Raw genomic sequence first — 27,296 nt, 5'->3', positions numbered from 1 at the left:
AAAATCCGTTGAATGGCCCTTTTCTCATCTCTTAGACAGGCTTGTTCTGGACAGTTTATTCCAAGGAGAATAGTATGAACATTCTTTACTTCCGATAACTGAAATCAAACTTCTTTGAAACACAGCTCTTACACTTCTAGGTCCTTAAGACAGACACGCTATGGCTGTCACCATAGCACAATACCTACTCCATAGCACAATAACTATTTTTGGCTAATTACAGATTTAGCACCTGACTTCCACAAGAGAATGCAATTCTGTAACGTGATGGCCATGACAATGCAAATGCGACATGGGATGATCGTAAAGACAAGGAGGCAGCGACTCCAGCCAAACCTTTTTCTGAGCACCTTCCTTCTTTTTCTTTTCTTCCTGCTTTTTCTTTTTCTTTTCTTCCATCAAACGTTCCTCTTTTTGTGTTTCTGGTTCTTTCTCCCTATTAAGTAGAAAAAAAAGTGGCATCAGCACAATGTCCATCTTAAATCTATCTATATAAAACCCTAATATGCAAATAGACCGGATGGCGGAACAACTGGTCGTTATGAGGTTCGCTGACCACCAGGGGGTGCACGCGGAACATGGCAGGCATCGGCCGCGGCGGGATAGTGGAGCAGGTGAGTGGGGGCGCCAGACCAAGGCGGGACATTGGTCGCTGTCATTAGGGGGAGCCTCTGGTGGTTACTGAAAATTTTTTGCTCCTGTGTGCCAGTCCCACCCAGTGCTCACACCTGCTGCTGGCGTGGCACCAGCCTCGATCGCCCCTCAGGGCTTCTCCACCTGCCCCTGCTCCTGAGGGGTGACTGGGGCAGCAGCCGCCGCTCACACCAGCTGCTGGCGCCGGCTCCAATGGCTCCGTGCCGTCAGCGGGTATGAGTGGGGCCGGCACTGTCAGCACATGGGAGTGGTGGTGGCAGGAGTGGGGCTGCTGGTAGAGGGGACCGGGGGCCATGGCAGGAGGGGCCGGGCGGGGGCATGGAGGATGGGCCGAGACCTGCCCCTGTGCCCACCGCAGCCTTACAGCCCACAGTTCCTTTCAAGGTGCACGAATTCATGCACTGGGCCCCTAGTCAAAGAATAAACACACATTATCTTCGGAGAGTTGGAGCCAGACAGTGTTTTGCGTGTCTAAGGGCCTTGGAGAAGAGGTGGCATGCCTCCATACTGCTGCAAGGCCCTCTGCTTTGGTGGCTCAGCAGCTCATTCACTCAGCCCACACCTGAACACCAACCTTTTCTTAGGCTAAGGGTACGAAATGGAGTAAGACACAGTTCCAAACAGTCCAGCCCAGGCCACCACTCCTTCGAGTGTTGTCTCAGGGGCCAGTCATCAGAATCCTGGGGCACCTACTAAACACAGACTCCTGGGCTCCACCCGGCCCAACCAAACCAGAATCTTTGGCAGTGGGACCTTCTCAGCACAGACTCTGCACTCCGGCCTCCTGCTGCTTGTCCCACCCTGACACGTGTCCCTCACGGTCCTCCCAACCAGGACACCTGGAGGCCATGCCTGCTGCATTCATGCTCCCACTTCCTCTGCACACCGCGTGCTGAGCCAGGCAGGTGCAGCCGGCCACTAGGAGGGTTGCACCAGGGCCCCCGGTTCCTCTGAGCCAAGCCACTGGTGAGCTGGGCCTGTGCTCCAAGCAGTGCTTCCTGCTGCCCAGCGACTGCAGACCAGCTCTGGCCTGGGCAAACCAGGGGCGGCTCTGCCACCCAGTGCGCTGCAGTGTGCCTTCTTCAGGGAGAGGGACCCCCAGCCTTGGGGCAGGGTGGGGAACGCCCAGCCCGAGGGCATGGAAGGCCCGCAAAATAATTTCGTTCCTCCCTGCCAAGGCTCAGGGGTGAGCTAATTCAATGTTTGACCAAATCGAGCAGGCTAGTTTTAAATTGATAATTTTGTATGGCCCTCAAATGTTATAAATATCCAAATGGCCTTTGGCAGAAAAAAAGTTTCCCCACCCATCTTAGATGATACTTTCCAGGAATATTCTCAAGTTAAAAGGTGTGGAGACACTAAGAAATCTGAATTCACAACACTAAAAAAAAAAATCCTCACCCAAGGATATGTTTTTATTCATTTTAGAGAGAGGAAGGGGGAGAAACATTGATTGGTTGCTCCCCATATGCGCCCTGACTTGGGATCAAACCTGCAACCTTCTGATGTACGGGATGACGCTCCAAACAAGCCACCTAGCCAGGGCGACATTTACAATATTCTTAGGAGGCCCAGGCAGCCCCTGAGTGACGGGCTGGTCCTATACCAGCAAGCTGCACCACACAGCTCTGGAAAGTAAACAAATAAAAACCAGGCATGTAGTGGTCACCCACCCCTATTGCTCCTTTTTTTGTTTTGTTTTGTTTTATTAATCTTTACCAGAGGATATTTTTTTCCATTGATTTTTTGAGCGAGTAGGAGGGTGAAGAGATAGAGAGAGACATATCAACTGGTTGCCTCCCACACGCACCCTGACCAAGGTGGGAATGGAACCTGCAATCCAGGTACATGCTCTTGACTGGAATTAAATCTGCGACCCTTCAGTGCTAGGGCCGACGCTCTAACCACTTAGCAACACCGGCCAGGGTCCCATTGCTATATTGTCTTAATCTGCATACAGCACAATGAAAGTCTTAAATTATCTCCAGATATTAAACTTACAGTAGGCAAGTATAACTACATTATTAAAAGGTACTCAATAGAAAATGGAAAATGGTTTTTGCTTAATTCTATTACTCTGAAAATTAAATTAATTAAAGCCAGCTATTCCCCCAGCAGTACAGTTAAGGTTTTACTGTAACAGTGAAATAAAATGCTGCAAATAAAGCGCTCATGGCTCATGCAGTGGGAGGATTCTTACACTTTCCCGCCTGAGCTCGTGATTATATGACAAAGCACAACTCAAGGTATGCTCTTCCAAACGCTGCATCTAATTCCCCCCAGCGAGTAGTAACTCCTCCTACTTCTAACTCTCAGCGTACAATTCTGCCACTTTTCATTAATAACTGAAAAACCAACATCGAATCACAGTTTCCTCTGCAAAGTAATACCTGCTCATGGGAAAACCAACACAACATAAGAGATACACAGCAAGACAGACCCCTTGCCAGCGCCCACAGGCCCTCCCCGGGCTCCTTACCGCTCTGCCTGTGGCCACACATGGACCCGTCTTCTAAAAAGAACAGTGAGAGCAGGTGGTTCCTCTCTTCTGCCTTCCTTTCTCACTTACCCCCACGTCCACCATGAAGGGGACACGTCCCTCCACATCTCCAAATCCTGGCTTGGGTTTGCTCTCTCTTGACTTAACGATTGGAGACATTAGCAACGTAACCCCTATAGTGATGGATGTGGTCCTTACAATAAACCCATCTTCCACCCCATCACAATCTTCAGTAAAACCCATACATGTCGTTTGCTTCCTAAAGAATACATAAATGAGCCCTACAGCGCTGGGGAGCATACTGTCATTACATTTTACTTCTTGTGTAGCTGTTCCTTCTAGAGTTCCTACTGTTTTCCTTCTCTTCTTGTACTAATTTCCTGACAAAATTGTTTTTTACCTCTCACCTTCCTCCAGTTAAGAACATGGGCCCTTTCTCCCACTGCGTTTCCGAGTTCTTGCCGGGCCCTCCACCTGCTCACTCTAGACTGGGAGCACCCTGCCAGAGTGCTCTAATATCCTCTGCTTCGTTTATATTTTAAAGTTTTTAATTGCGATCAAATGCACATAAAGTTTACCATCTCAACCATCTGTAAGCGAGCAGCTCAGGAATGCACACTCACACCGTTACACAGCCCAGAACGCATTTCATCTTGCAAAACGGTCCAACACTGCCCGTTGCCCCCTCTCCCCAGCCCCTGGCAACCACCGTTCTATTCTCATCAATTTGATGACTTATTGTGGGGTTGCTTTGCATTTCCCTAATGACTAGTGATGTTGAGCATCTTTTCCCATGCTTGTTGGGCATTTGTGGAGCTTTCTGGAGCCGGTATTGCTCTTTTATCTTTAAATAAAACTTGTTTGTGTCGCTGCACCATTTCTATCAACCCAGACTGCTACCGTGGGAAGGAGGACTTGCAGACTGAGCAGAAGGAACCACACATGCAAACTCCTCAGCCAGACCTCACGCCCACCCTATCAGCTCAGTCGCCTGGGATGCCCTTGTCCTCCTTCTTGAGTTACGCCCTCGATTTGCTGTGAACCCTCAAGTACCCTGTCTGGAAGGCGTGTCTGGGAGGGTGAGTTTTGGAGACCGTGTGTCTAACAGTGGCTGCCGGCGACCTTTTGGTTTCACAGATGACTTGGTTGAATAGAGTTCTCGGCTGAAAAGGAGCCTGGAAGGCGCCATGCTGCGCATCCTGACACCTAGCACCTACTGGGGGAAGGCTGAGCCACTGCGCTTTCCGGTCTTTTCTAGGTGACTTTCTAAGCCTCTAACCCTAGAATTCCGAAATTTCATGATGTGCGTGGTGGTATCTTTCTGCTCCACTATTTGGGCTTAGTATGTGGCTGAAGCTTTCACTACAGCATTTTTTCACTTTTTGCACCAGAGACAAAAAGAGGGTTGGTTCTTAACAAATATTTCCTGAACAAGGGCATCATAAGTGCTCTGGGATTTCAGGAGTGAACGTGGCAGAGTTCATATGCTTTCAAGGATAATCATATATACGAGTCAAACAAATGAGCGCTATTACAACAGCGAGATGCACGGGACGCAGTCAGAGCGCGAGGACATCTGGGCCTGTGTGGGCGAGGCCTCCTGCTGCGTCATCCCGGTTAGTCGTTAGTCGGGGCTGCGCGTCCGGCTGGAACCAGCAGCGCGCTCTGTCCTCTGCGCTGCGAGCACCTTGGCGGACATGTCTTCTGCCTCCGTGGCACAGAGAAGCCTGTCATCACCCAGGCGTTGCTGGTGCCGATTCCTGGCCCACAATCTCAGCTGGAAGTTATCCTGGAAAAACCTGCTGTCAGTGCACTTTCTTTCTAGGGAAACGCTATTTTTCTGAAATGATCAAGTGATATTTAATAAGTTTCTCTCTGCCTTTTCAGGGTTGGCAAAAAGATTATCAACTTAGATTTGGAAACCTTCTTGCCCCACTGTAAGAGGAAAACTAATAGGTGTTAACTATATAGTCCAGCGGTACTTTTCTATGTGGAGAAATTGTGAGATGGGCTTATAGTCAGACTGCAAGGGGAATAACGAAAAGCAATGATCAGGTTGGGATACTTTCATTTTTAAATTTTAATTTCAACTTTTAAAAATTACATTTAGATACACAAGATTTTATATACATTTATATTTAACTTGTCTTCTTTCTCGTTTACTTGGCATCCCCTTACCCACCCCCTCCCCCACATGCACATCGAAGGTCCACTCTTTGCACCTCCCTTCTAGAGGACCCATGTGAACCACTACTCCACAGCCTTTCTCCACGCTCACTATCAATGTGTGAACATACATACCCATGTATCTTTACATGCATTTTATTTGATCACTAGAGGCCCGGTGTACGAAATTTGTGCATGGGTAGGGTTCCTAGGCCTGGCTGGCAATCAGGGCTAATCAGGGCCTTCCTTCCCCCGGGTTGCTGGCCTTCCTTTGTTCCGCACCCCCCCCCCCCCCCCCCCCCCGTGGAGAGCGCATGTCATAGCAGGTCAATCGAACTCCTGAGGGGACAATTTGCATATTAGCCTTTTATTATATAGGATTGTTTTGTAAAACTGGGATCATGTTATAAACATTTTTACATCTTGCTTTACTCATTTGGGGGGCGGGGGCGGGTGGGAATCTCTTTCCTCATCCCTTCCCAATCGATAGATTTAATCTATGATTTCTATTAGCTCCACAGTATACTGCGGTGTGAATGTCATATTCTATTCATACATTCCTCTGTCCATGCACATTCAATCCTCCCCAGTTACCACTCCCAGCAGCTCCTGCTGGAGAGAACAGCATTGCTTTGATTGGTGTCTGTTTCAGTAGCAATGGAAACGAGGTAAGAAGAAAACCTGATATGGGGTTCAACTCTGGACCCAGAGATCCCTGATAAATACAGCTTCTCAACTATCTATCTATTTAATTTAGGCGTATTCAGCAAGTGCTGACTGGATTTAGCACTATTTTCTCAAAATGAATCAGCTTCAGTAGACAGTTTTAACCACTATAAAAATTGCTTTAGTATCACTGTATTAAAATGTCAACTACAAGCATAGGGGTTATAAGTAATATTTTTTGAAACCTCTTCTTTATTTCATTTCTGAGTTTAACACCACCTCAAATTAAGTCAGAAAATGACACTATACTTTTTAATGTTGCTCCATTTTCAGTCCGTTTATAGAATGATGCTTGAATATGTGCATTGTAAATATGCTTAAAGCAAGAGAAATACCTCTCCACGCAGTCTCACATATAGCAGTCCCTGCTGGCCTGCCCTGGGGTGCAAGCTATAGAGTTATAAAAAATGAAGATTTCATTGTTTGCTAGAAACATTTTAAACCAATGAAATGATAAGCATGCTTTCCCCAAAAGTGTCTACTTCCAACTGCTCAGGAACTTGGAGGTGGGGAAGGGTGCTGTGTATTAATTTCCTGCTTCTCAGCTCCGCACTCAGCTTTTTGGCCGCTCTGTGAAAGCAGATCTGGGCCCCCGAAGCACTTTTTTGCCAGCTGGCACGATGCTAAGCTTTTCCAGTAGAGGGTGCTACAGAGCCAGTGGGAGCAAAGGCCTGCAGCCCCACCCCCTCCTTGCCTGGCAATCCAACCACTTCCCTGCCACCCCTGCTCAGTGACTTCTCTGCCACCTGGTGGGTCACAGCTATGTCCTCCATCCAATAAGGTCTGGACGCAGCCTGGGCAGTGGTTCCTCCTTCTGCGTGCTCTTCCACATTCTTAAAGCTTTCTTTACTTCAGCCATTTGCCTGAATTTGGCTAATCTCACTTTTTTCAACTCCACAGTATTTCTGTGTCTAAAACTCAGGTGCATTTGGGTATATTTAGAAAAGGCTCTCCTTCGTGATTACAAGAGAAAGGACCAAGTCCCAGGCCGTACAACCGCAGGCGCGCCACTGAGACGATGAAACGCCGCCGGGCAGCAGCAATGAGGTCTGGACTGCGGATGATCGCAGGCAGCTTTTTATGAAAAACTTCTATATAATTCTGTGAACTACGAGGACTGTTAACGGTAATTCCGTTTCAGGAGCCATTAAATTACCCCGTGCTCAAAGTTCGATTCCGATTTGCAAGGGCAGGCACATGCACAGACAGGCAGAAGAGCTTCGTGACAAGCTGGACGAGGGGACAGACAAGGACAGAAAGCGAGGCTACCACCTTTCCCCCCGGCCCTGCATCTGGAAACGCCCGCCAAGTCCAGGGCTGGCCTGTGAGGCTGTTAGAAAGACGTCTCAAGGGTATGTGCCAGAGTCCAATGCCTGCATGAACAGTTTCTATACTGAAACCGAAGAAAAAAATATTACTTTTCTATTTTACTTTTAAACACACAACAGGTTAATATGGATAAAAAACAAAGTGTGGCCAGAGCTCCTAGGGCCGTGGTCGGCAAACCGCGGCTCGTGAGCCACATGCGGCTCTTTGGCCCCTTGAGTGTGGCTCTTCCACAAAATACCACGTGCGGGCGAGCACGTACAGTGCGATTGAAACTTCGTGGCCCATGCGCAGAAGTCGGTATTTTGTGGAAGAGCCGGTATTTTGTGGAAGAGCCACACTCAAAGGGCTGAATGGCACACTCTAGGGGCCCAAGAGCCGCATGTGGCTCGCGAGCCGCGGTTTGCCGAGCCGCAGTTTGCCGACCACTGTGGGAACTAGCTACCTAATTAAGAAAAACAAGTGCTCTGTAATTTGCAATTCTGTTCTTACATAACCAGGTTTAGCCTTCAGTCATCATTTCAACAAACACAAAGCAGTGAAGTGCGGGACAGTTGGAGACCCTGGCCTGCTTGGTCACATACTCTGTAACTAGTAAGTATTTACCAGTCATAGATTATTATTTCTGCATCTTGAACTACTGCCTGGGAATCGCCGTCTTACATCAACTCTAATACTCAAAGTACGTAAACTTGTAGAACAGCGTATCCAATATTATATTCATAAAGCAGCTTTAAAAAACAAATGTTTCCCATTACTTCCCCAACATCAACCTACTGCTAGTTGCCACCATTCTGGCTTTCTGATTAAAAAAAAAAAAGTCTAGAAAGGACTTTAACGGGACTGCACCTAGTAACAGATCAACACAGGCACCCAGAGCTAACTACAGTCTGCCCCATTATGAAAGCAATTAGCAGATATTTGTTACTATTTTATGTTACTATTTACAGTTCAGTTCCTCTGTCCTAATGGCTTCCCTCGAGAGGTCTCCCTAGCAGGCAGGTCCAGCCGCGGGTTTGCAGGGGCCCCGCACACAGGGACAGAGCCAAGTGCTGGGAGAATGCAAAAGCTCGCATTCAAACCTCCTTCAGGCAAAAGCATGTCAGGAAAACTCAGGGAACTCTCAAAGTCTCAACTATCCTCCAGGGGTAACAAGTCCCACGGAAAAACCACCAGGGCAGCGGACAGTGTGAGGCGCGGAGGCGCGGCCTCAGGGAAACTAATAATAGCAACGGCTGTCATTACGCAGCAGGGGCTAGCAAGTCTTTTAAACAGATGACCTCATTCCCTCCTCAAAACAATCTGGTGCAATGGCCATCACCTGCGCGTTACAGGGGGGGCTCTGAAGCTCAGAGGATCCCACTGAGCAGCCCAGTGTGACAGTCCCTGGCAGAGCTGCCACCAAGCTGAGGTCTGCGCTCAGCACACCACACCGCCTCCCGCGCTGTAGTGCAAGGCGAGAGTGTCTGCTCCAGACGGAGGGTGGAAGGACTCCTAATTTGGAAATTAAGCCAAATCAAGACAATCTCTGAGACGATGCATTAGTTACAGTACAGGTAGAGCTGCTGTATCAGAGACTCCAGCCCCACTTGGTTTGGCTCTTGGCCTGTGGACCGAAGGGTCCCAGGTTTGATTCTGGTCAAGGGCACGTACCTCAATTGCAGGCTCCTCCCTGGCCCAGACCTGGTCAGAGCGCATGCAGGAGGCAACCAATCGATGTGTTTCTCTCACATAGATGTTTCTCTGTCTTTCCCTCTCTCTAAAAATCAATGGAAAATATCCTCAGGTGGATTATAAACAAACAAACAAACAGACCCCAGTCCAGAGGCTGGCCGGCTATCTTTGTTCCATGAGGCCATCCCCACATTCTTTTCATTCACTAAGAGGAAAAAGAGGAACTGGAGAGTAAATCTTCCTTTTGGATCATGCCCTGGGAGTTCAGCTATTTCTGCTCACATCCAATTCGCCAGAGCTTTTCACATGCGAATGGCTAGACACGAGGAAGGCTGCGGGAAGGGTCTCTACATGTGTCCTTAAGCTTCCTCCCAACGGAAGAAGGGCAGATGCATTCAGGGAGAACTAAGCCTGTGGAGCCCACGCATGGCCCGCCCCCCTGCACAGGGAGGAGAAGTCTTAGAAACGCTCCGTGGAGGGACTGAGCACCACCAGGCCCCCAGTAGATCTCCCAGAGTGAATTGGTTACAAAAACCAAATTTTATCTAACCTAAGATGCCTTCAAATATAGGACGCACCATCGTTTTACGCACCACAAGAAAGAAAGCTGCTGCCCGTAACGCCATGCTATGCCAGTGTCTGTAGAGGAACATCCATTTCAGACACGTTAAAGGTGGGAAATGTGTTTCTTAGAACAAATAAAACACAGTGTGCCCCTGAAATAACAAACCAAAGCTTATCTACATTGTGAAATCACTGGGTAAAAATTAATTAAATTTTAGAAGACAAATTTTATAGTTCCTATTAAGCCATTCTTTATGATGACAGAAATAATATATCGAGGCCATACCTAGACTTCACCAAGTTAAAGACCTAACTGGATTCTATGGGAAGGACAGGGCGGGGCTGGCCTGCGCAGGGGCACTCGGAAGGTTCCCAGGGGAGTGAGCTTAGTGCTGAGGGTACTGAGCTGAGCCGGCAGGGGCACAACAGGCCGGCGGAAGGAGAGTGGCCTGTGGGAGGGAGAGCCGATGAGCAGTGGGCCTGAAGCATGGGAGTGGGGAAGAATAAATGCTAGAGCAAGTCTAATCAGGAGACTTAGGTCCAAGTTTTGTTTTTTATCCTCAGAACAATGAGAAGCCACGGAAGAATTTTAAGCAAGAGAATAATTATCATATTGTGCTTTTATGTGACCATTCTACGCAGAGAACGGACTATAAGGGGTGTGTGGACAAGTGGAAACCAGTGACTAGCTCCTGTTGTCAATCTAAGAGAGTGTAGACTTGGCAGTTTAGATCTGGGGAGCAGCAGAGGATTTGGGGACAGAAAGCGGGGTTTAAAATAGTTAGGAGCGAAGGAACTGCCCTTGGTGGGTACCTGGCTATGAGCATAAGGGAGAGGGAGGCATCAAGAAGCACCCAGGTCTCTCCCCGGTGGGACTAGGTGGGACGGCATCGCTCACGGAGAAAACTACCGGAGCAGGACGAGGTGAGTCTGAGACGCTGAGCACTAAAGTGGGCAGGGAGCTGGCAGCTAGACACTTCCTTCTGGCTTCAGAGGAAACCAATCAGCTGGAGGAAACCCTCAGAGATGTCAACGTAGAGATAGAAATCAAAGCCACAGTCACAGGGGAAAACAAGCAGGGAAGGCGTGAGAACTGACAGAAAAGTGGCTTCAGGAACATCAGCATTTAAAGGTCAGGCTCAGAGGATGAGGCAGCCGTTCAAACGTCCATCCATCACTTCTGCATCAATTATTGATGAACGCCTGGCCACAGTGTGCCAGGCCTCTGGCTTATGAGTCCGGACCTGCAGGAACCCATTCTGGTCAGAGATACGCCCATGCGGTGCTAATTCACTCTGCAGTGTGTGTGTGCGTCCTGAGGGTTCACAGAGCTTACATATTAGGAAACTGTCGTAAGCACACAACTACCTATACACCCTTGCCTCTCTCAAGTAAAAGTACAAGTTTCCTTGAGAAATTAATGGTGCTTCTCCCACTAATGGTTATTCATCTGGAGGCTCATGTACATTCAGCTCAAAGAAGAGCGCCCAACACTGAAAAAGCAGCTGTGTCATTTCAGATCCCTGGAAGCAGCCTGTGAAGTCTGACATAGACAGTAGCACCGACCGGGAAAGGTGCTGGTTATCACCAAGCCCTTTGGAGTCTAAAGATGCTCAGACAAAGAGAAAAGGGGGAGCTGCCAGTTTCTAACTGGGAGTCACTGGAGCGCAGGAGCGGCTCCTGTGAGAACAGATGACAGCGGGGCCTGCAGGAGAGAAGCTGGTTTGGGAAGGAGACGCAGTGGAGGAGGAAGAGCGGGAGGCACCGCTGACTGCACACACCGCTGGGGGCGGGTGACCACCGTCTAACTTACACCTCGATGAAGCTTGGCTCAGTTCAGGGCATTTGCTGAACTTAGAGATGGTTGAAATAATTCTTTATACAAAATTTCACATTCTGCTTTTTTCATTTATAACAAGGTATTCTCACACTAAACAAATATGTTTTCAACAATATAGTTTTTAATGACAACACAATACTGTCATTGTGTGGATAGATAATAATTTTCTTAATAATTCCCATGTTGTTTCTTTGGGGGTTCCCATTTTACACTATTTCCGTCACAAATCCCCTTTCGTGTAGTTTGTTCTGTACTTGCGACTATTGTCGTGAGCGATTTCCAGTAGCACAGCAGCCTTAATGAAACAAAAGGATGTAATTAAGGGTTTCAGTACTTATAACCAAACTGTTATCCAAAAGCATTTTAATAATCTATATTTTTATTAGCTGAGTACAAGAGTGCTTATTTCAAAATACCCTCCCAAGTACTGAGATTACAATTTGTAATCTTGGTTAATCAGATAGAAAAAGTATCTCATTGGCTTTAATTGGCAATTCTTTGATCATTAATAAACATATTTCCCCATATTTGTTACCCTGAATGAATTAATTTTCTGTGAATTGACTGTTTATATCTCCTGGCCTATCCACTGGGTTCTTAGGGGATTTTTAAAATCAATTTATAAGAGTTTATATGTTAAATGTTAACCATGTTGTTTATATTTTTTCCCATTTTTAATATGCTTTAGTTATTTTTGGCATTCAGATGTATTCATTTCCTATAAATCCCACGAAAAACTTTTATAAAATACTTAGTGCAGAAATATTCCCTAAATTTATTTTTATTTCCTAGATTTCCTTTTTTTTATATACAGATGATGCTTTATTTAAAATTCATTCAGGTGTATGGTAGACACTGGATTTACTCTGGTCTCTTTTGATATAAACAGTGAACAGAGTGCCTGGGTGCCACTCGCACCCAGGACTAAGCGACCCCTCCTTTCTCCACTCATTTGTGACACTGACTCTTCATATATCAAAGTCACATACAACAGATGGGCCTGAAGGCCACTCTGTTCCATTAATAACTGCGTGCTTCTGCCAGGGCCACACGATTCTAATTCTTCCCGTTTTTAAAATTTGTGGTTATTTGTTACCACTAGTTTCTCTCGTTACTCTTTAAAAAGAGTGCACATTGAAAGGAAATTAATTAGAAGAAATATTTTAATATCACTATTTTCCCTTTCTCTATAATAGAAGTATCAACCAAATTCACGATCGACAATGACAAAACACACACGTGCAATTGGCACCAGCAAGAGCTTTATATGCATCGCGCATGCGCGAGTCAACTTAGCCTTTTATATACATGGCCCTCAGCCCCCCTGGGAAAGGGGCCGCGTCTGCTGCTACCCACCCCTGGCTCCCCATCCCAGCCCGAGGGCCTGGCCCCAATCAGACGATCGGGGCCTGCCGGCCAGGGGCAGTGACGGGGAGGCTGGCTGGCAGGCCCCATCGGCAATCAGGGCCTGCAGGCTGGGGGCAGCTCCTGCGTTGAGCGTCTGCCCCCAGTTGTTCCATCCTAACGGTCGCTTAGGCTTTTATATATATAGATATAGATAATAAATTTGCTTAATTAGACCTGCTTTCTGATTTAGCTAAACGTTTTCCAGCCCAGTGAAGCACCCCAACTTCTCTTACAGGTAATTGTCAGCAACACAGCAGTAAATATCAACATGAAGATTATTATAGATCACGCAGGGAGAACAAAGGGTAAAATATTTACCTGTATCAGTGTTTGACTATATTCTGCGCAGTGAGAAAACCTGAAGTCATTTTCAAGGTCCCCCATTTCTTACTTCTTTTCAGTTGGGTCAAGTTTCTAAACTTTCTAAATCTCATTTTCTGGCTAATGAAAAGAAAATAGGATTCTACCAAGTCTCTTACCTACCTACTCCAGGACTTCTGTGAGGATCAAATGAGATGAGGCATGAGAAAATGCTTCACAGACATCTGGCTAAAGTGTAAAATGTTTGCACCTGGCCATAAAGCAAGCCGTGTTCCTGGGCTGAAGAAACTCCAAGGAGGCTAGTCATCAGGGAGAGGAAGCCAGGCATTGCTACGTGATGTCATTACCCGGTGCCCACAGCGACCGTTTCCAGGCTGGGCTGGGTTGTGGGCCGCATTTTGTGCCATGGGGTCTTGGCAGCGTTGGCTGTGATTTGGTGGGGTGTTGCTCTGGGGTGGTAGCGGGGCCTGTGTCCCACTTGGGGGAAGCCGAGTATTGGTTTGTTGACGCCAGGTCCATGGTGCCATTTATTTTTAAATGGCCAGTGCGTGTCATGGAAGCTCCTGCGTTGAGCGTCTGCCCCCTGGTGGTCAGTGCGCATCATAGCTACCAGTTAGACGGACACTTAGCCTTTTATATATATATATATATATTTTTGATCCTTCCAGATGAAATTTACAACCATTTTGTCATGTTCCAAAAGAAAAATATGTATTTTTTAAAAATTAGAACTGCTTTAAACCTGCAAATTATTTGAACTGAAAACTGTAGGATTTGATTTTCCTGCTTGAGAAAAATCTGTTTCTTTCTCTCTTCTCAGTGACACTGTCCTTTTCTTCATATTCATTTCCTATATATATTAAGCTCATTTCTAGGGATTTTATATTTTCTTGTTACTATGTATAGCAGTGGTTCTCAACCTTCTGGCCCTTACAGTTCCTCATGTTGTAACCCAACCATAAAATTATTTTCGTTGCTACTTCATAACTGTAATGTTGCTACTGTTATGAATCGTAATGTAAACATCTGATATGCAGGATGGTCTTAGGTGACCCCTGTGAAAGGGTTGTTCGACTGCCAAAGGGGTCACAACCCACAGGTTGAGAACCGCTGATGTATAGTATCAATATTTCATGCATCACCTAACTGGTTACTGCTGGTAGGTATCTGGCCAGGTTACTGAGTGATCTATATTGCATCAAGTAACTCTTTAGCTCATCATCTTGAGTTTTCTGGGTATACAATCTATAAATAAAACCATCTTCTCACCTTTTATTCCTTATTTCTATTTCATATTGTGGTAGGCAGAATGTTGAGAGTTCCTCTCCACCCTGAGGTTCCTGGCCCCTGGCGTACACCCTGACCCCCAGCTCCAGTATCACCAGGCTGGGCTTAGACAGACTGGAATTTACACAGATTGGGAATGAGACTGGCACGGTCCGTTGCTTTGGCACTCAGCTTCCATAGACGGTGTCCCCACACTGAACTACATAGAGCATCAAGACAACAGTTTGCACCCGACAGCATGTACCTATCTTCTCGTAAATGAAGATGCTCTGCCTTCTCCCCAAAGTGAGGAGCCACAGTCCTAAGAGCCACCGTAACCATCACTGCTACACTCCTTACTCCTTACCTTCAGTACAGTCCCACGAAATATTCTGTTCTCAAAGGCTAAACTGTCACATTAACTCCCAATAATTTGGATGTAAAATAAGGGGAAGAAGGAAAAAGTTAAACATACAGATATAACAAGCAAAGAAAAAACTTGCTAAATTACTCCAGTTCTCACTTCTGTACCTGGTCCTGAGGCCATGATGGCGTCCATGACTTTCTTTTCCACTGTCCATCCCGCATTTCTTTTGTCCTCAATCAGAACCTCAGCCAGGCAGGGTTCTCAACATGACAGGACCACCCAAACCTTCAGTCCTGAAGAATCGGACTCGGCAGCTCTGCCTTGCGGGCCGGGGGGAGAGGGTCTTACAGATTGCCGTTATTCTTTAATGGTGAGCGTAGCAGTCCTTCCTAAGATGCACTTCAGAGAGTCCTGCCAGGCATTCACAGCTACGATTTCCCTCTGAGTACAGTGTAGCTGTATCACATAAATGCTGATACGTTGTGTTTCCTTTTTTAATTCAGTTGAAAATATTTCTAACGTTCCTTGTGATCTCTCCTTTGTTCTCGGGTTATTTAAAAGCCTCCTGTCTGATTTCCTGTGGATTACGCATGGAGAGAGAGCTGGAGGAAGAGGACACCCAAGGTTTGACTGGAGTGCCTAGAAGGATGCGGTGCTCTCGGGTAAATGGGGGGGGGGGGGGCACCAGAAAGACGTGGGGCCAGAGCCGGCCTGGCGTTCTGGGCCTGTGAGGGGGACGTGCTCTTTAAGCAGCATGTAGAGGAGGCGAGCGGATATGCAAATGCTCCATGTGGGAGCAGTCCAGGCTGGCGACATAGAACTCAGGAGTCTTCAGGTATGTGTGGCATTTAAAGTCACGGGACTGAACGAGGTCACCAAAGGCGTGAGTGTCAATGGCGAAGAGAACGTTCACATGAGTAAAGGTGGAGAAGGTTCCATGAAGGAGTCTGGTGCTATGCTAGGAATGCTGGGACATTTAGAATTTGACCTGGCAAGGACAGTTGCCAATTTAAGCCCCTTAACCATGGATGTGAAGTAAACGTTATCACAGAATAGCATGTCATACCTGTGACTAATGGAGGTGTTAAAAATTACCAGATAATGATATCAAGAGACCTAGGTGTCCAGAGACATTTAAAAATATGGATATATTAATATTAGGCTTACTGCACATATGTTCACTAAAATGCTAACATCCTTACATTGTCCGAACCCCTAAACAAGATCCGTACCCCCACACCTATTTTTTTCTGTACCCACAAGTCTCTCTACCAATCATGCACTTAACATCTTTCTCTTCTGGAAACTGTGAATCTAAGTGAGGAAGCAGAGCTGCTAGCCCTCCACCCCGAGCCAGAGCATGAAAGGAAAGCGCGCGCTCACTCCAAAGGCGGTCTGAGTCCCTCGCCTCCCGAGCCTGCAGGTTCACAGCTGCATTCTTTCCCATTTTGTGTTGAGGAACCAGAAGAAGATATAATGGGGAAGGAAAATGGGTCAAGTGAGGGAAACTGCTTCCCAACGGAGGTTTTCGATGGAATAGGAAGCAGCTGAATTAGATGGAAGAAAGGCAGCCATCACCCATTCACATGCTGCTCCTTTATCAATGGCAGCGCACTCCAGCCTTCCCCATGAGCTAAAAGGTGACTCAGATTTCCACAGACATGTCTTCCCACTTGGTATCATGTGGGTCAGAACTAGAACCCCTGTAAGTAGCTTTATTTGTTTCAGTAACATTGTCAAATGATGCTTCAAGCAAACCCTGCTGCTGGGGCGGAAAAACCTGTGAGAGCTCCGTGCGTCTGACCCGCGCCTGCCCAGGCTGCTTTTTAGGCGCAGAGCGACAGTTAGGGAGAAGAGGGAATTTCACATTTAAATAATGCTTCTTATAAACACATCAAAGTCAGTGTTGCCTTTAGAGTTTTAAAGCCCAAAATGACTCTATTTGGGGCTGTGAATCCATTAGACGCAGGAGATTTATGTAACATTTGATAACTTTTTAATTAAAGCAGATCAGGTCTGGGCCCCAGAGAGCTCTTAGGTCCCACACAGTGGGACGCCTCCTCGGTCTGAATGAGCTGCTGACAGAGCTCAGGTGCCTCGGCTTCCTCACCGACCGATGAGAGTAAGTGAGGTAACATGTGAAGTCTGTACTTGGCACATGTAAGAACGCAAAGGCTAAGCTGTGATGAAGTTCAGAACCCTTTCTCCAGCTGTGAATTTGTATCTTCAGAGCAAACAGGCTCTAGAACACAATACATGGAAATGAAAGAAAGCAGACCCGATCATCTAAACCAGGCCTTAACACCACCCATCTATGGAGCTCAAAGTTTCAGGAAAGAAAATGCAAACAAACAAACAAACAACCTCCCAAAACAAATGAGAAAAAAAAACCCTGAAAAGGTGAAAAGAGCAAATTTTAAAAAGGGGAGGGGAAGGTTATGGGAAATGCAAATAAAAGGCTTGAAAACTTTTGAGCGATCCTGAAATCTGAAATTGATGTCCACTAATTTGAGACTTAGTTGGGAAATCACAAATTAATGAGAAATAGCCATTTTTGTAGGCTGCAGGATTTATGTAATCAAAATTCTGCCACTGAAGGGTATTAAACCGGCAGTGTAGTAAATTAATCACATTTAATAATTTTGCTAAAGGAGTACTTAAATTATGAGTGCACATAAATTGATTTCAAGAAAAAGAGTGCTGACAATACCCTTTTAAAATCTGATCTGATTTCCACAGAGCCCTCCCTCGAGGAGACTAACACTTGCTAAGCGGACATTCTGGGTTGGCCAGAATGACCGCCGTGGTCGTACCTGAAGACAGTCACCAGATCTATGAAAGGCAACCAGGCGTTATTTGGTACAATTTTATCGAATGTCCCTAAGAAATGTCACATTATTTCTTCACCATTTGGTTGGTGGCACTTACCCAGGGGCTTCAGGAAAGGGAACTGCCCTTCCTGTGGGCACCCCCAGAAGACAGTGCAAGGTGCCCCCTGAGGACATTGAGACCATCACCCACACCCCTCTCCTCACACCTGACGGGAACCCCCCAGGGAGGCTGCCTCTTGGGAATTATGGTTGGCCACCACCCTGGGGAAGGTCTCAGCTTCCTCCTCCCCCACCATCCCGTGTGGAAGCAAAATCTCTGAAGGAACAGGTGACTCAAAATAAAAGTGAAAACTTTAATCTTAGCCTCCACAAGATATTGTACAGATACAAAAATGTTGTCTCTGCTATCAGTAACTCACAATCTAACAGAGAAATGACTGACAAGGAAGGTTTTCTGCAAAGCACTAATCCGCAGGGCTCTGCTCAGGTTTAAAGTCTAAAATGAATGGAGAGAACAAATCATGCTCACCAGCTAAATACAAAACCATAACATATACACAGGTACAGTGGTGACCGAGGTTCTTATTCGTCACCCAACTGTGAAATAAATATTTTTGTCTGTTTTAAAGCTTCCTCACTCCACCCTACAGGAGGGTTAAAAAAGTCCTTTTTTTAGTTTTATTTTCTTTGTTAAAAAAGAAACTATTATCACTTAAGTTTAAGGAATCTATTAAGTTTATCTAATCTTTAACAAACTCTAGTAACTTCAACACAGACATTACTAATACTGGTATATATTTATGTTATAATCTGATCTTATGTTTCCCGAAAATATATTGATGATTTTTTTTCTATTTTCTGTCAATATTGTGCAAATACCCACAACATTTACAATATATTTGGGACTGTTATATAAAGTCTGAGTGAAGATTTTTTTATGGATATGGTACTCAGAAAATTCAATTTCATTGAGAATCTTCACCATAATTAACAGCAGAGCCCCATTATTACAGGGCTCATTACATGCCTGGATTAGTGCTGAGTCAGATCTCTACCCCAGACCCTCACACAGTACACCCCTCTGAAATGCTCTCTCCTGTTCCCGTCTCCACCAGCCTGAGCGAGGACTTGAGTGAGACACTGGAAGGAGGTTTGGTGTCTACACGGCAGTAACAGACGGTGCTGGGAGGCTGTGGCTCTGGGACATGCTTGTAAAAACATTCTAGACACATGCTACATGCTACATATCTTCTTACGTATTTTCCTGTAGGGCAATGTTAGAATGGATATCTCATTAAATAAAGCATTATACAGTTTAAAATGTAAGCATGCCAACAATAATAATGGGAGAAGTACTGAGAGGGAGGAGGGAATGAGACTAGAAACTCTGTGGTTCCCACCAAAAGTGATGTAAATAAATAAATAAAGGACTCACTGCCGTAGGAAGCAAGCACTGTAACATGGGCTCCTGTCCGCACTGAGGGCCTCCCTGCACCCCCAGGAGCAGGCCCGTGTGCCCGACCTCTGAGCACTCAGCCCTCCCACAGCTCTCGCCAAGCACACTGGCCTGTCGGGTCTGCCGACTCCTCCCTGCGCCTTTCCAGTCCGACCCTACCCCTGCGCATGTGCCAGCCTGCATCACCTTAGAGGCCGCCACAACAGCCACGGCTTTCCTGCTTCCAATTCCACCTCCATCGACTACTCCTGGGCTCAGTGGAAGTTCCTCATCTACCACTGAGTTTACATCATGCCCATCAACAGTTCCCACGAAGCCCCTTTAACCCTCACTGCCAACACCGACCTCCACTTACAGCCTTGTCATTTTTTCAATAAAAATACTGAGTCCAAGGTGCTATGTCAGTCACTTTCCAAAATGTTCCCCAAACACGGCTTGTCCGTTCGTCTCCTTGTAGAATATCCCTTCTAACCAGCCAAATTCTGCCCACCTCCCAAGGACCCTGCAAGCGAAGTCTTGCCTGACCCCTGCGTCTCTTCCCTCTCTCCACACTCCCCAAGTCTGTCCCACTGAGCTAGAAGATAGCTTGGGGGGGAGCAATGTTTGGTAGTCACAAAAGTTTGGGCAAGACTAGGCTAATAAAGGTAAACATATTTGTTTGGCTGCTGAACTCCTCCGAGCACCTAACCCCTTCATCCGCATCTTCCAGAGGGGGACAGGCACATGGCTCCTTAGCTGTCCTACCGCAGGCTTCCACCTGCTCTCCATCTGGCTGCTGGGCTTTGTTCACCTGCTGTGCCTGTCTCCCTCCGTGGGCGCCCCAGGAGGGCGGATGTGCTCCCTTCCCGTGGCTGCTGCACATGAGGGACACGCGTCCGCAGGAGAGGAAGGGTGAAGTGTCAGGCCGGGCTTCAGAAGGCAGTGGGGGTGAGAGAGCCAGCACAGGACCTTCACACATTCACTAAGGCTCTGCCTTCAGGCAAATGAGTCCACCCACCAGCCTCGGCTTCCCCTCCCCGACCTCAGGAACAGAGCCCCTTACAAGGTGCTGCTGAGCCGCAGACGACCCCCTGGGTGTCCAGCAGGCACCCCGCTAACGTTTCTGCACACGAGGCCAAGGGGCAGAGGCTCATTCAAGCCTCCACGCTACTGGTCCCGGGAAGGGCTGTGAGGGGCCGTGAGTTTACACTCCGCCTCACCTCCCACAAGCCGTAGGATCTTGCAGAAGTTCCTTTCCTTGTCTGTCCTCCCTCTCCTCATCTATAAAATGAAATCAATAAGACCAACCATTTGCCGGAGTGCTGTGAGGATTAGGCACGCATGCCTCTGGCACACTACCCCGGAGTAGATGCTCACATATTAGCTGTGCCCAGTGGCAGATTGTTTTTAAGTGAACATCTGGGTCACCTGAGAAGGTGCTTTCTAATGACCCCCGCCCCCGGCTCCTCAGGTGTCCCCATGACTCCAATCTACTTGCTTCCACACAGCCCCCACCTTCCTCCCTCCCTCTCTCCCCCCCACAGGAAAGCCTCCTTTAAAACACCAGCCTCCTGGAGAACAAAGCCTATTAATGCCCTTCCCACACGTTCCCTCCCCGTCGTATTTCATATTCCATCCAGTGTGAGAAGACACAATGCAGCCAGAGCGGCAACGCTGTGTCCTCCCCCCCCGCCCCCCTCCCCCAGCGGCTCTGCTCTGAGCACCGTTCACAGCACGAAGGGGGGAGCAGAGAGGAGCTGTGCCCACGCCGCCGTTTCCCAATTTCAGGTCTTACTTATTCCCCATTGCTACTTTAGCTTAGATCTCCCCGCTTATTAAAAGAGTAATTAAAAAGAAATTATCTTTGGGAATAAAAAGTAAACAATACCTTTGCAGGCTCAACCCAAGCAATTGATTTCAGTTGTGAGACCTCTTAATAAGCGAGGCTGTGCACATAAGACGAACCCCAGCAAAGCGCACCTCCCAGTCAGCACTAGCCTGGCTGCCCATCGACAGGACGCAGCCTGAGGGGCCAGCTGCTGGGAGGCCTCTGACTTGATAATAATTTTATGGTTGGGTCACAACATGAGGAACTGTATTTAAAGGGCCAGAAGGTTGAGAACCACTGCTCTAAACAAAAAAGGAGCGGTTCAGCCCTGACCAGCTGCTCAGTGGTTAGAGTGCTGGCCCGCTCACCAAAGGGTCATGGGTTCAATTCCTGGTCATGTACCTGGGTTGCAGGTTCAATCTCTGGTCCCAGGTAGGGTGCATCTGCAACCAACCCATGTGTCTCACATCTCTCTCCCCTTCCACTCTCCAAAAAGTCAATGGGAAAAATATCCTCAGGTGAGGATTAACAACAACAAATAGATTACTATTCGGTGTTAGTATTCTAGAGGCTCACCGGGATCATCTCAATGTATACAGATATTGATTAGTCACAGAAAATGCTGTACAGTGATGATGAGCTGACATATTTGCACTCTTTCATTTTCTTATTTTGTATAAAAAAATTAAAGTTTTTGGTGTCAGAAAAGGTTTACGAGGAAGTAAGGTGGGAACCAGCCACGCTGGATCCATCCTTCTGGGAGAGATGCCAGGCGACTCTGGGGGCCTGTGCTGTGGCCCCGGCGCCAGGCATGTCCCTCCAACAGAAGCAGAGTCTCAACAAAGAGGCCAATGTGGAGGGCAACGCACCCCTAGAGCAAGTACCTAACCATCGGCGAGAAGGAACATTTCAGAAGCGGCATCCTTGCCCGCCCCTCATCGGTACTGAATCAGAAAGTCAGCGCCCAGTGCACAGCGGGAACTCTGAGCCAGCACAGAACATCAGAGGTCACAGCAGCAGGGCCGCTGCTTCCCAAGGCCTCCCTCCTGCTGTGCTTCGCAGCCGCAGGGCCCGGGGTGCGCTGTCTGTGCCACAGCAGCGATGCTCCGTGGCTGGGGGCCCCGACTGTGTGTCTGCGTGCTGCCCAGGCAGGAAGCACTCTTAGCAACAGCTCTCCATCCCCGCAAGAGCCTCGGCCCCTGACAGCATCTGTGGCCAAGAAAGGAGTTCTTAGTAAAACTCCAAAGATGGCACAAGGGTAGGAATTTTTCACCATGTTTTTAACATGCAAAAGCTTGTCACATCCCAGTTGGAGAATTTAAAAAATACACATTTTACTTTTCATTAAATAAGTTACAGTTCAAATGCATGATTTACGCAACAGAAAACGTACAGGATTATATTAATCAATTTGTTCAAACAAGTTCAGAGGGCAAGGGTTACGTGTTTCTTGGTTTCAATGTCAGGCATACAATTTCTATACAAGGTTATATCGTTATTTCTGACAAGTAACCTTTACATCTTTAAATAATTGTACTCCTGAAAAGCTGTACATAAGCTAAATGTTTATAATTGAGAACATCTTTACTGTACTAAAGTCTACTTAAAGAAAGCTCATTGTATATTATTTTGCAGTGACTGAACAATTATTTAAATGTATAAATTTTAGATAATCATACTTAGACTGGCTTAAAGAAACCCTGAAACCTACCTTAAAGAGAGGCTAGCTTGCCCTGGCCGGTTTGGCTCAGTGGATAGAGCGTCAGCCTGCAGACTGAAGGGTCCCAGGTTCGATTCTGGCCAAAGGCATGTACCTTGGTTGTGGGCACGTCCCCAGTAGGAGGTGTGCAAGAGGCAGCTGATCGATGTTTCTCTCCCATCGATGTTTCTAACTCTATCCCTCCCCCTTCCTCTCTGTAATAAAATATATTTAAAAAAAAAAAAGAGGCTAGCTCTCATGTGATGGTTTGCTCTCCTACTTTAATCTATGACACCTTCAAACAAAAATAAGATATTATGTGTCTTAATTAAGCAACTAAAATCCAGTCCCCTTCACGTGAAATCAGTCATCATGAAACTAGAACACAGCACCAGTACTCTCTCACAAGATTTCTATAATTTAAGAAGGCCCTCTAAAATAAAGCTAGAATAAAAGGTAAAAACCCATTTGATTGTCTCAAAATCATGAGGTGAGAAGCCAAGACAATTTCAAGGAAAGGCAACAACCCAAAATAAAAGTTACCTGGCTCCTCCCCACCATGAAGACCCGTCCATGCCCGTCTGCGCAGGCCCCTGCCCCGCACCCTGGCCTCCTCTGGGTCCCGAGGCTTCTGTTACTGCCCCTGGTTTCTCCCTTTCTCCTGCTTTCCCACCGGCGTCAGCTACTCTGGCTAAGCGATCTTTGCTGCTCCATCTCCAAATCTTAATGATTTCATATGCGATGCTGATGTGCGAGCAACAGCCTCAGACTCCACAGCCATCTACTGTCCGTCTTTAACATCTTCTCGATGCCACCTTTGCACAATAAGCCCTGACTGAGTGGTGAGTAGTCATCCGAGACCTAAGCCTGCAACCCATGGAGGCAATTCCTACTGGGGAAGGCGCAAAAGGTCGTCTCAAAATGGCTCTTTAGCCTTAAAACGCTAAGTTCTCTGGGAAGTTATATGATGCCAACGACATTCTATGTTCTTCAGTCAAATAATAGACAAATAGACTAATTTCCACTAGTCATCTTTTTTTTAAAATTTAAAATTAGCATCGCTTTCTCGAGTCCAGCAAGAATAAGTTTACACTCAGGGCCTCCCTGCCCTCACTGGGAGGTGGGGTAGTAATGCAAGCTCCCCATTCTCAGCCGATTCTGTCGGAATTTATCCTCCATTTCTTTCCAATGGAAAGGTGTCCTCACTGACAAGCTGCCCTCCAACCCTCTCCTCCTCCTCGCCAGTTTGGTTTTGGAAGTGAGCCAGATGACAGCACTCGGAAAAGCACAACTGTATCTCAGGAAAGCTGGCTGCTTAACAAAAAGGTGGTGATAGTGAGAAAGACTGTAATTTAAAGTTTCCTATGTTCCTCCATGATATGTTTTAATCACTGAGGGTCAAATGGAACAGTTCGCCCCAGCTTCCCTCACAATCAGCACTATAATGCAACCATTTGTTCCAAAATTCCTGAGCCAACTAAGTATAAATATAAACCTGTTACAAAATAATCTTTGTGAAAGTGGTTAAAATATATGCCACTTGAAAAAAGAACAATAATAAACACTGTAAGGAGTGAAATCTAAAATCAACATTTACATATACCCTAGGTTACTACTAAAATATTTAAATGCCAGAACCCAAATAAAATAGGATTGCGCCTATGACAGCCTGGTGTCCCCCTATTTAATTTCGGACGTTAATAATAAACAGGAGGTTCTGGTCAGTAAGGCCTTTGACTGGGACAAGAAGCATGGAAGACTTAGAATCAGGCCCCTAAGGGAGATCCTCATGTACTAATATCTGGGGCTGTAGACGCTCTCTGCTGGTTAAGGAAGTGCCAAGTAAAAAATTATTGTCACCATAAGTATGATTTAACTTAACTAATAATTTTACTATTACCATCTTCTAGGCTATCAATTTCTCATGACCCAACCTGTGAAAAATAAAAAACACACAACAGATTCCAAGAACCTCTATTCTTATGGAAATACAAATATTAAGAACTTTCTGTAGAAAACAAACTTTCAGTATAGGCAAACAAAGTAACCGTTATTCAGGCTATTGTCTTCTGTAAACAGCAACAATGAAATAAATGTGGATAACATAACTGGGTTGGTCATTTTTGAAACCTCATTTTACATCATTTTCCCCAACAAAGCATCCTCGGGGTGCCAGGCTGAAAGGCGTCCAAAGACCTCACTACCTCCGTGGTTCGGAAATGATGTGAATTCTTCAAGGTGCCCTCTGCCAACCGAGTTCATCTGCCTGGGGCTAGGTTTACTGGCACCGAAGGAAGTCTGGAATCTAAGCACTCAGTTGTCAGCATCCCCTCCGTATTTCAAACCGGCCACTACCGTCCTCTGAGATCATTCAAGCCACATTTCCAGTGTCTCCGCTCATCGCCATGGCTACTCCATTCTAAACGTAGGAAGGAACTTGCCTAAAATAAGCCCTGTGCAGGGTCAGCCACGTTCAGGGCCCTAGCAGCCTCTTGACAGTGGTCATCCTAAACTGACCCCGAGCCCGGCCGCAGCATGACGACCTGAACACCGGGCACAGGAGAGAACCCGGACCTCGGCAGCACAATGGGCTCAACCACCCAGGCGCCTCCAGCTTGCAACTCCTTGAGACGCCCGGGGTGGACATCGACAGAGCACCATTTTGAGTTCAGAATCCGCCGTTCATGCCTAGAAATAACCGAGCGCACCAAATGGAGGTTCCCTGACAGGGGGAGGCAGAGGTCCCAGGCACCGGGCTCCGCCGGTGCAGAATCCCCGACGCCGCCGGGCGCCCGAAGCCGCAGTAGGTGCAGCAGGACCTGCGGCTGCTCCTCCCCCGCCCGCCCGCCCCATCCAGGCGGCGATGCTGCATCCTCGGCGAGCCCCCCACCCCCACCCCCCCCGCCCCGCAGCTCCGCGGAGCCTGCACGCCAACGGTTCCCCCGTCGGGCTCCCGCGCAGGGAGCCCCTCCACGCGCATCTGCACGTCTTAGTAGCTGCGAATCCAGCCATTAAATCTCATCCGCAAGGTAAAGGGGCGGAGGTGGCGCCCAGGCGCTCGGGTTACGCGATCCGATCGCAGGGCCGCTGGGAGGTGGCGCGGCTCTCCTTCCTCCCGCGCCTCGCCCCGCAGCCCGCGCCGCTGCAGCCCACCTGACTGCAGGCCGCCTCCCCCGGAGCACGCCCGGGTGCTCTGCCCCCGAACCACGCACGGAGGCCCTACCCCGAGCCCCCTCGGGCGGCGGCATGCCATCCGAAATGCCAGCTCCCTGGGCGCCGTTCCGGGAGAGCCCGCCGCCGCCACCCGCATCCGTTCAAAAACGCCGCAACTGATGTGTCACCGCACCACCCGCGGCGACCCCGCCGGCGCCCCCGCGCACCGGGCAAGGCGAACCGCTCTCGCCGCGCGCGCGCACCCGGCCCCGCGCGGCGGGCAGCGACTCCCGTCGCCCCGCGCCGCGCACCCCTTCCCGCCGGGACCCGCGACCCCTCGCGCTCCGGGCCCGGCCGAACAAAGGCGACGCCGCCAGCTCGGCCAGCGGCGGCGCCTCGGAGCCCGGCCCGCGCTCACCTGGGCTCCGTCCCCGGCGGCGGCGGCGGCGGCTCCTCGGCGGGGCTCCGGCGGCGCGGGCCTGGAGGCGGCGGAGACGACAACAACCCGGGCGGCCGCCCTGGGGCCTGCGGGGCGCTCGGGCGGCGGGGGCCCGTTCAGCGCCGGCGCCGCAGGCTCAGGTCCCGGCGCGGGCGGGTGGGCGGCGGCGCGTCCCGGCAGGTCCAGGTCCAGCCCTGGCGACGTCGCGACGCGCCCTTCTCCTTGCGCCCGCGGGCGGGACGGCAGCTCCGGCCCGGCCCGGGATCCCGGGCGGCGGCGGGGCTTGGCGCTCGGCGCTCGGCCGGCTGCGCTCCGTCCGCCTCCGGCTCGGGCGGGCCCGCGGCGGCGGCGGCAGGAGCGCGGCGGGGGCGCGGACGGCCCTGTCAGGGGCGGCGGGGGCGGCCGAGGCGGTGCTCAGGGCTGCGGCGCGGCGGGGCCGGCGGCGGCGGCTGCGGCTCCCCGGGCCGTCGCGCTGAGGTGCGGAGCTGCCACCGCGGCCATCTTGTTGCTCTAACTGACAAGAACCCCCCTCCCCCCGCTCCAGCCAGACGGGGCGCTCGCGCCCCCTTCCCCGCCCCACGTTGGCCTCCAACAGGAAGTCGTCCCGGCCTCTGGCACGTGACTCCACCGCATCTGCATACCGGAGGCCACTGGCCAATAGGCGCTCTGCCTCAGCTCCGCCCCCCGCGCCCCTCCCAGGCCCATTGGTTGGCCTGGGATAGGCCACGCCCCCTCATTCCCCCTTAATTCCTGCCGGGGCTGTGGTTCCCCAGATCGCTCGGGGAGCGCGCCAGGGTGCGAGCGAGTGGGCGCGCGCTCTGCTTGCTCGGGCGGGTGGAGGTTCCGGGGGCCAGCGCCCGCCCGGGGTCCGCGGACAGCCGCGCAGCTTCCTCCCCCGTCTTGTGGTGCAGCGGCTCGGTGTTAGCGCGCTGAACGGCCGGGCGCAGATATGGCCCTGCGCACCCGCTGGGTTCTCCGGGCCTGGGTTTTGTGCGTTTTTTTCACTCGTCGGCGCCGACTCTGGCGCGCGTCCCGCCCGTGCCGTGCACACGCCCTGCTTCTCCCCGCCGTGCGCACACACGGACACGCGCCTGCCCGGG

At 49.0% G+C, this 27,296-nt stretch overlaps 1 protein-coding gene across 3 annotated transcripts in view; it reads right to left on the bottom strand.

Annotated features, from left to right (window-relative positions):
- TNRC6C (trinucleotide repeat containing adaptor 6C) overlaps positions 1–26,715 on the bottom strand; it is a 71,949-nt gene extending 45,234 nt beyond the window's left edge. For 2 of the 3 annotated variants that reach the window (XM_070393421.1, XM_070393422.1), the window contains exons 1-2: positions 26,176–26,715; positions 337–436 (exon numbers count right to left, since the gene is read on the bottom strand). In XM_070393421.1, coding sequence (XP_070249522.1) covers positions 337–399 — 63 coding nt within the window. In that variant the 5' untranslated portion in view covers positions 400–436; positions 26,176–26,715. Of the gene's footprint in view, positions 1–336; positions 646–26,175 lie in introns of those variants that run through there. The other variant, XM_070393423.1, reaches the window with a different exon arrangement.
- Between the last annotated feature and the right edge of the window lie 581 nt (positions 26,716–27,296).

The sequence above is a fragment of the Myotis yumanensis genome, unplaced genomic scaffold (assembly GCF_028538775.1).
Source record: "Myotis yumanensis isolate MYYU_CA2020_CCGP unplaced genomic scaffold, mMyoYum1.0.hap1 SCAF_16, whole genome shotgun sequence".
In the NCBI taxonomy this organism is placed as follows: domain Eukaryota; kingdom Metazoa; phylum Chordata; class Mammalia; order Chiroptera; family Vespertilionidae; genus Myotis; species Myotis yumanensis.
Note: the sequence above shows the minus strand (reverse complement) of the source record. Positions and strands in the feature narration are given on the sequence as shown.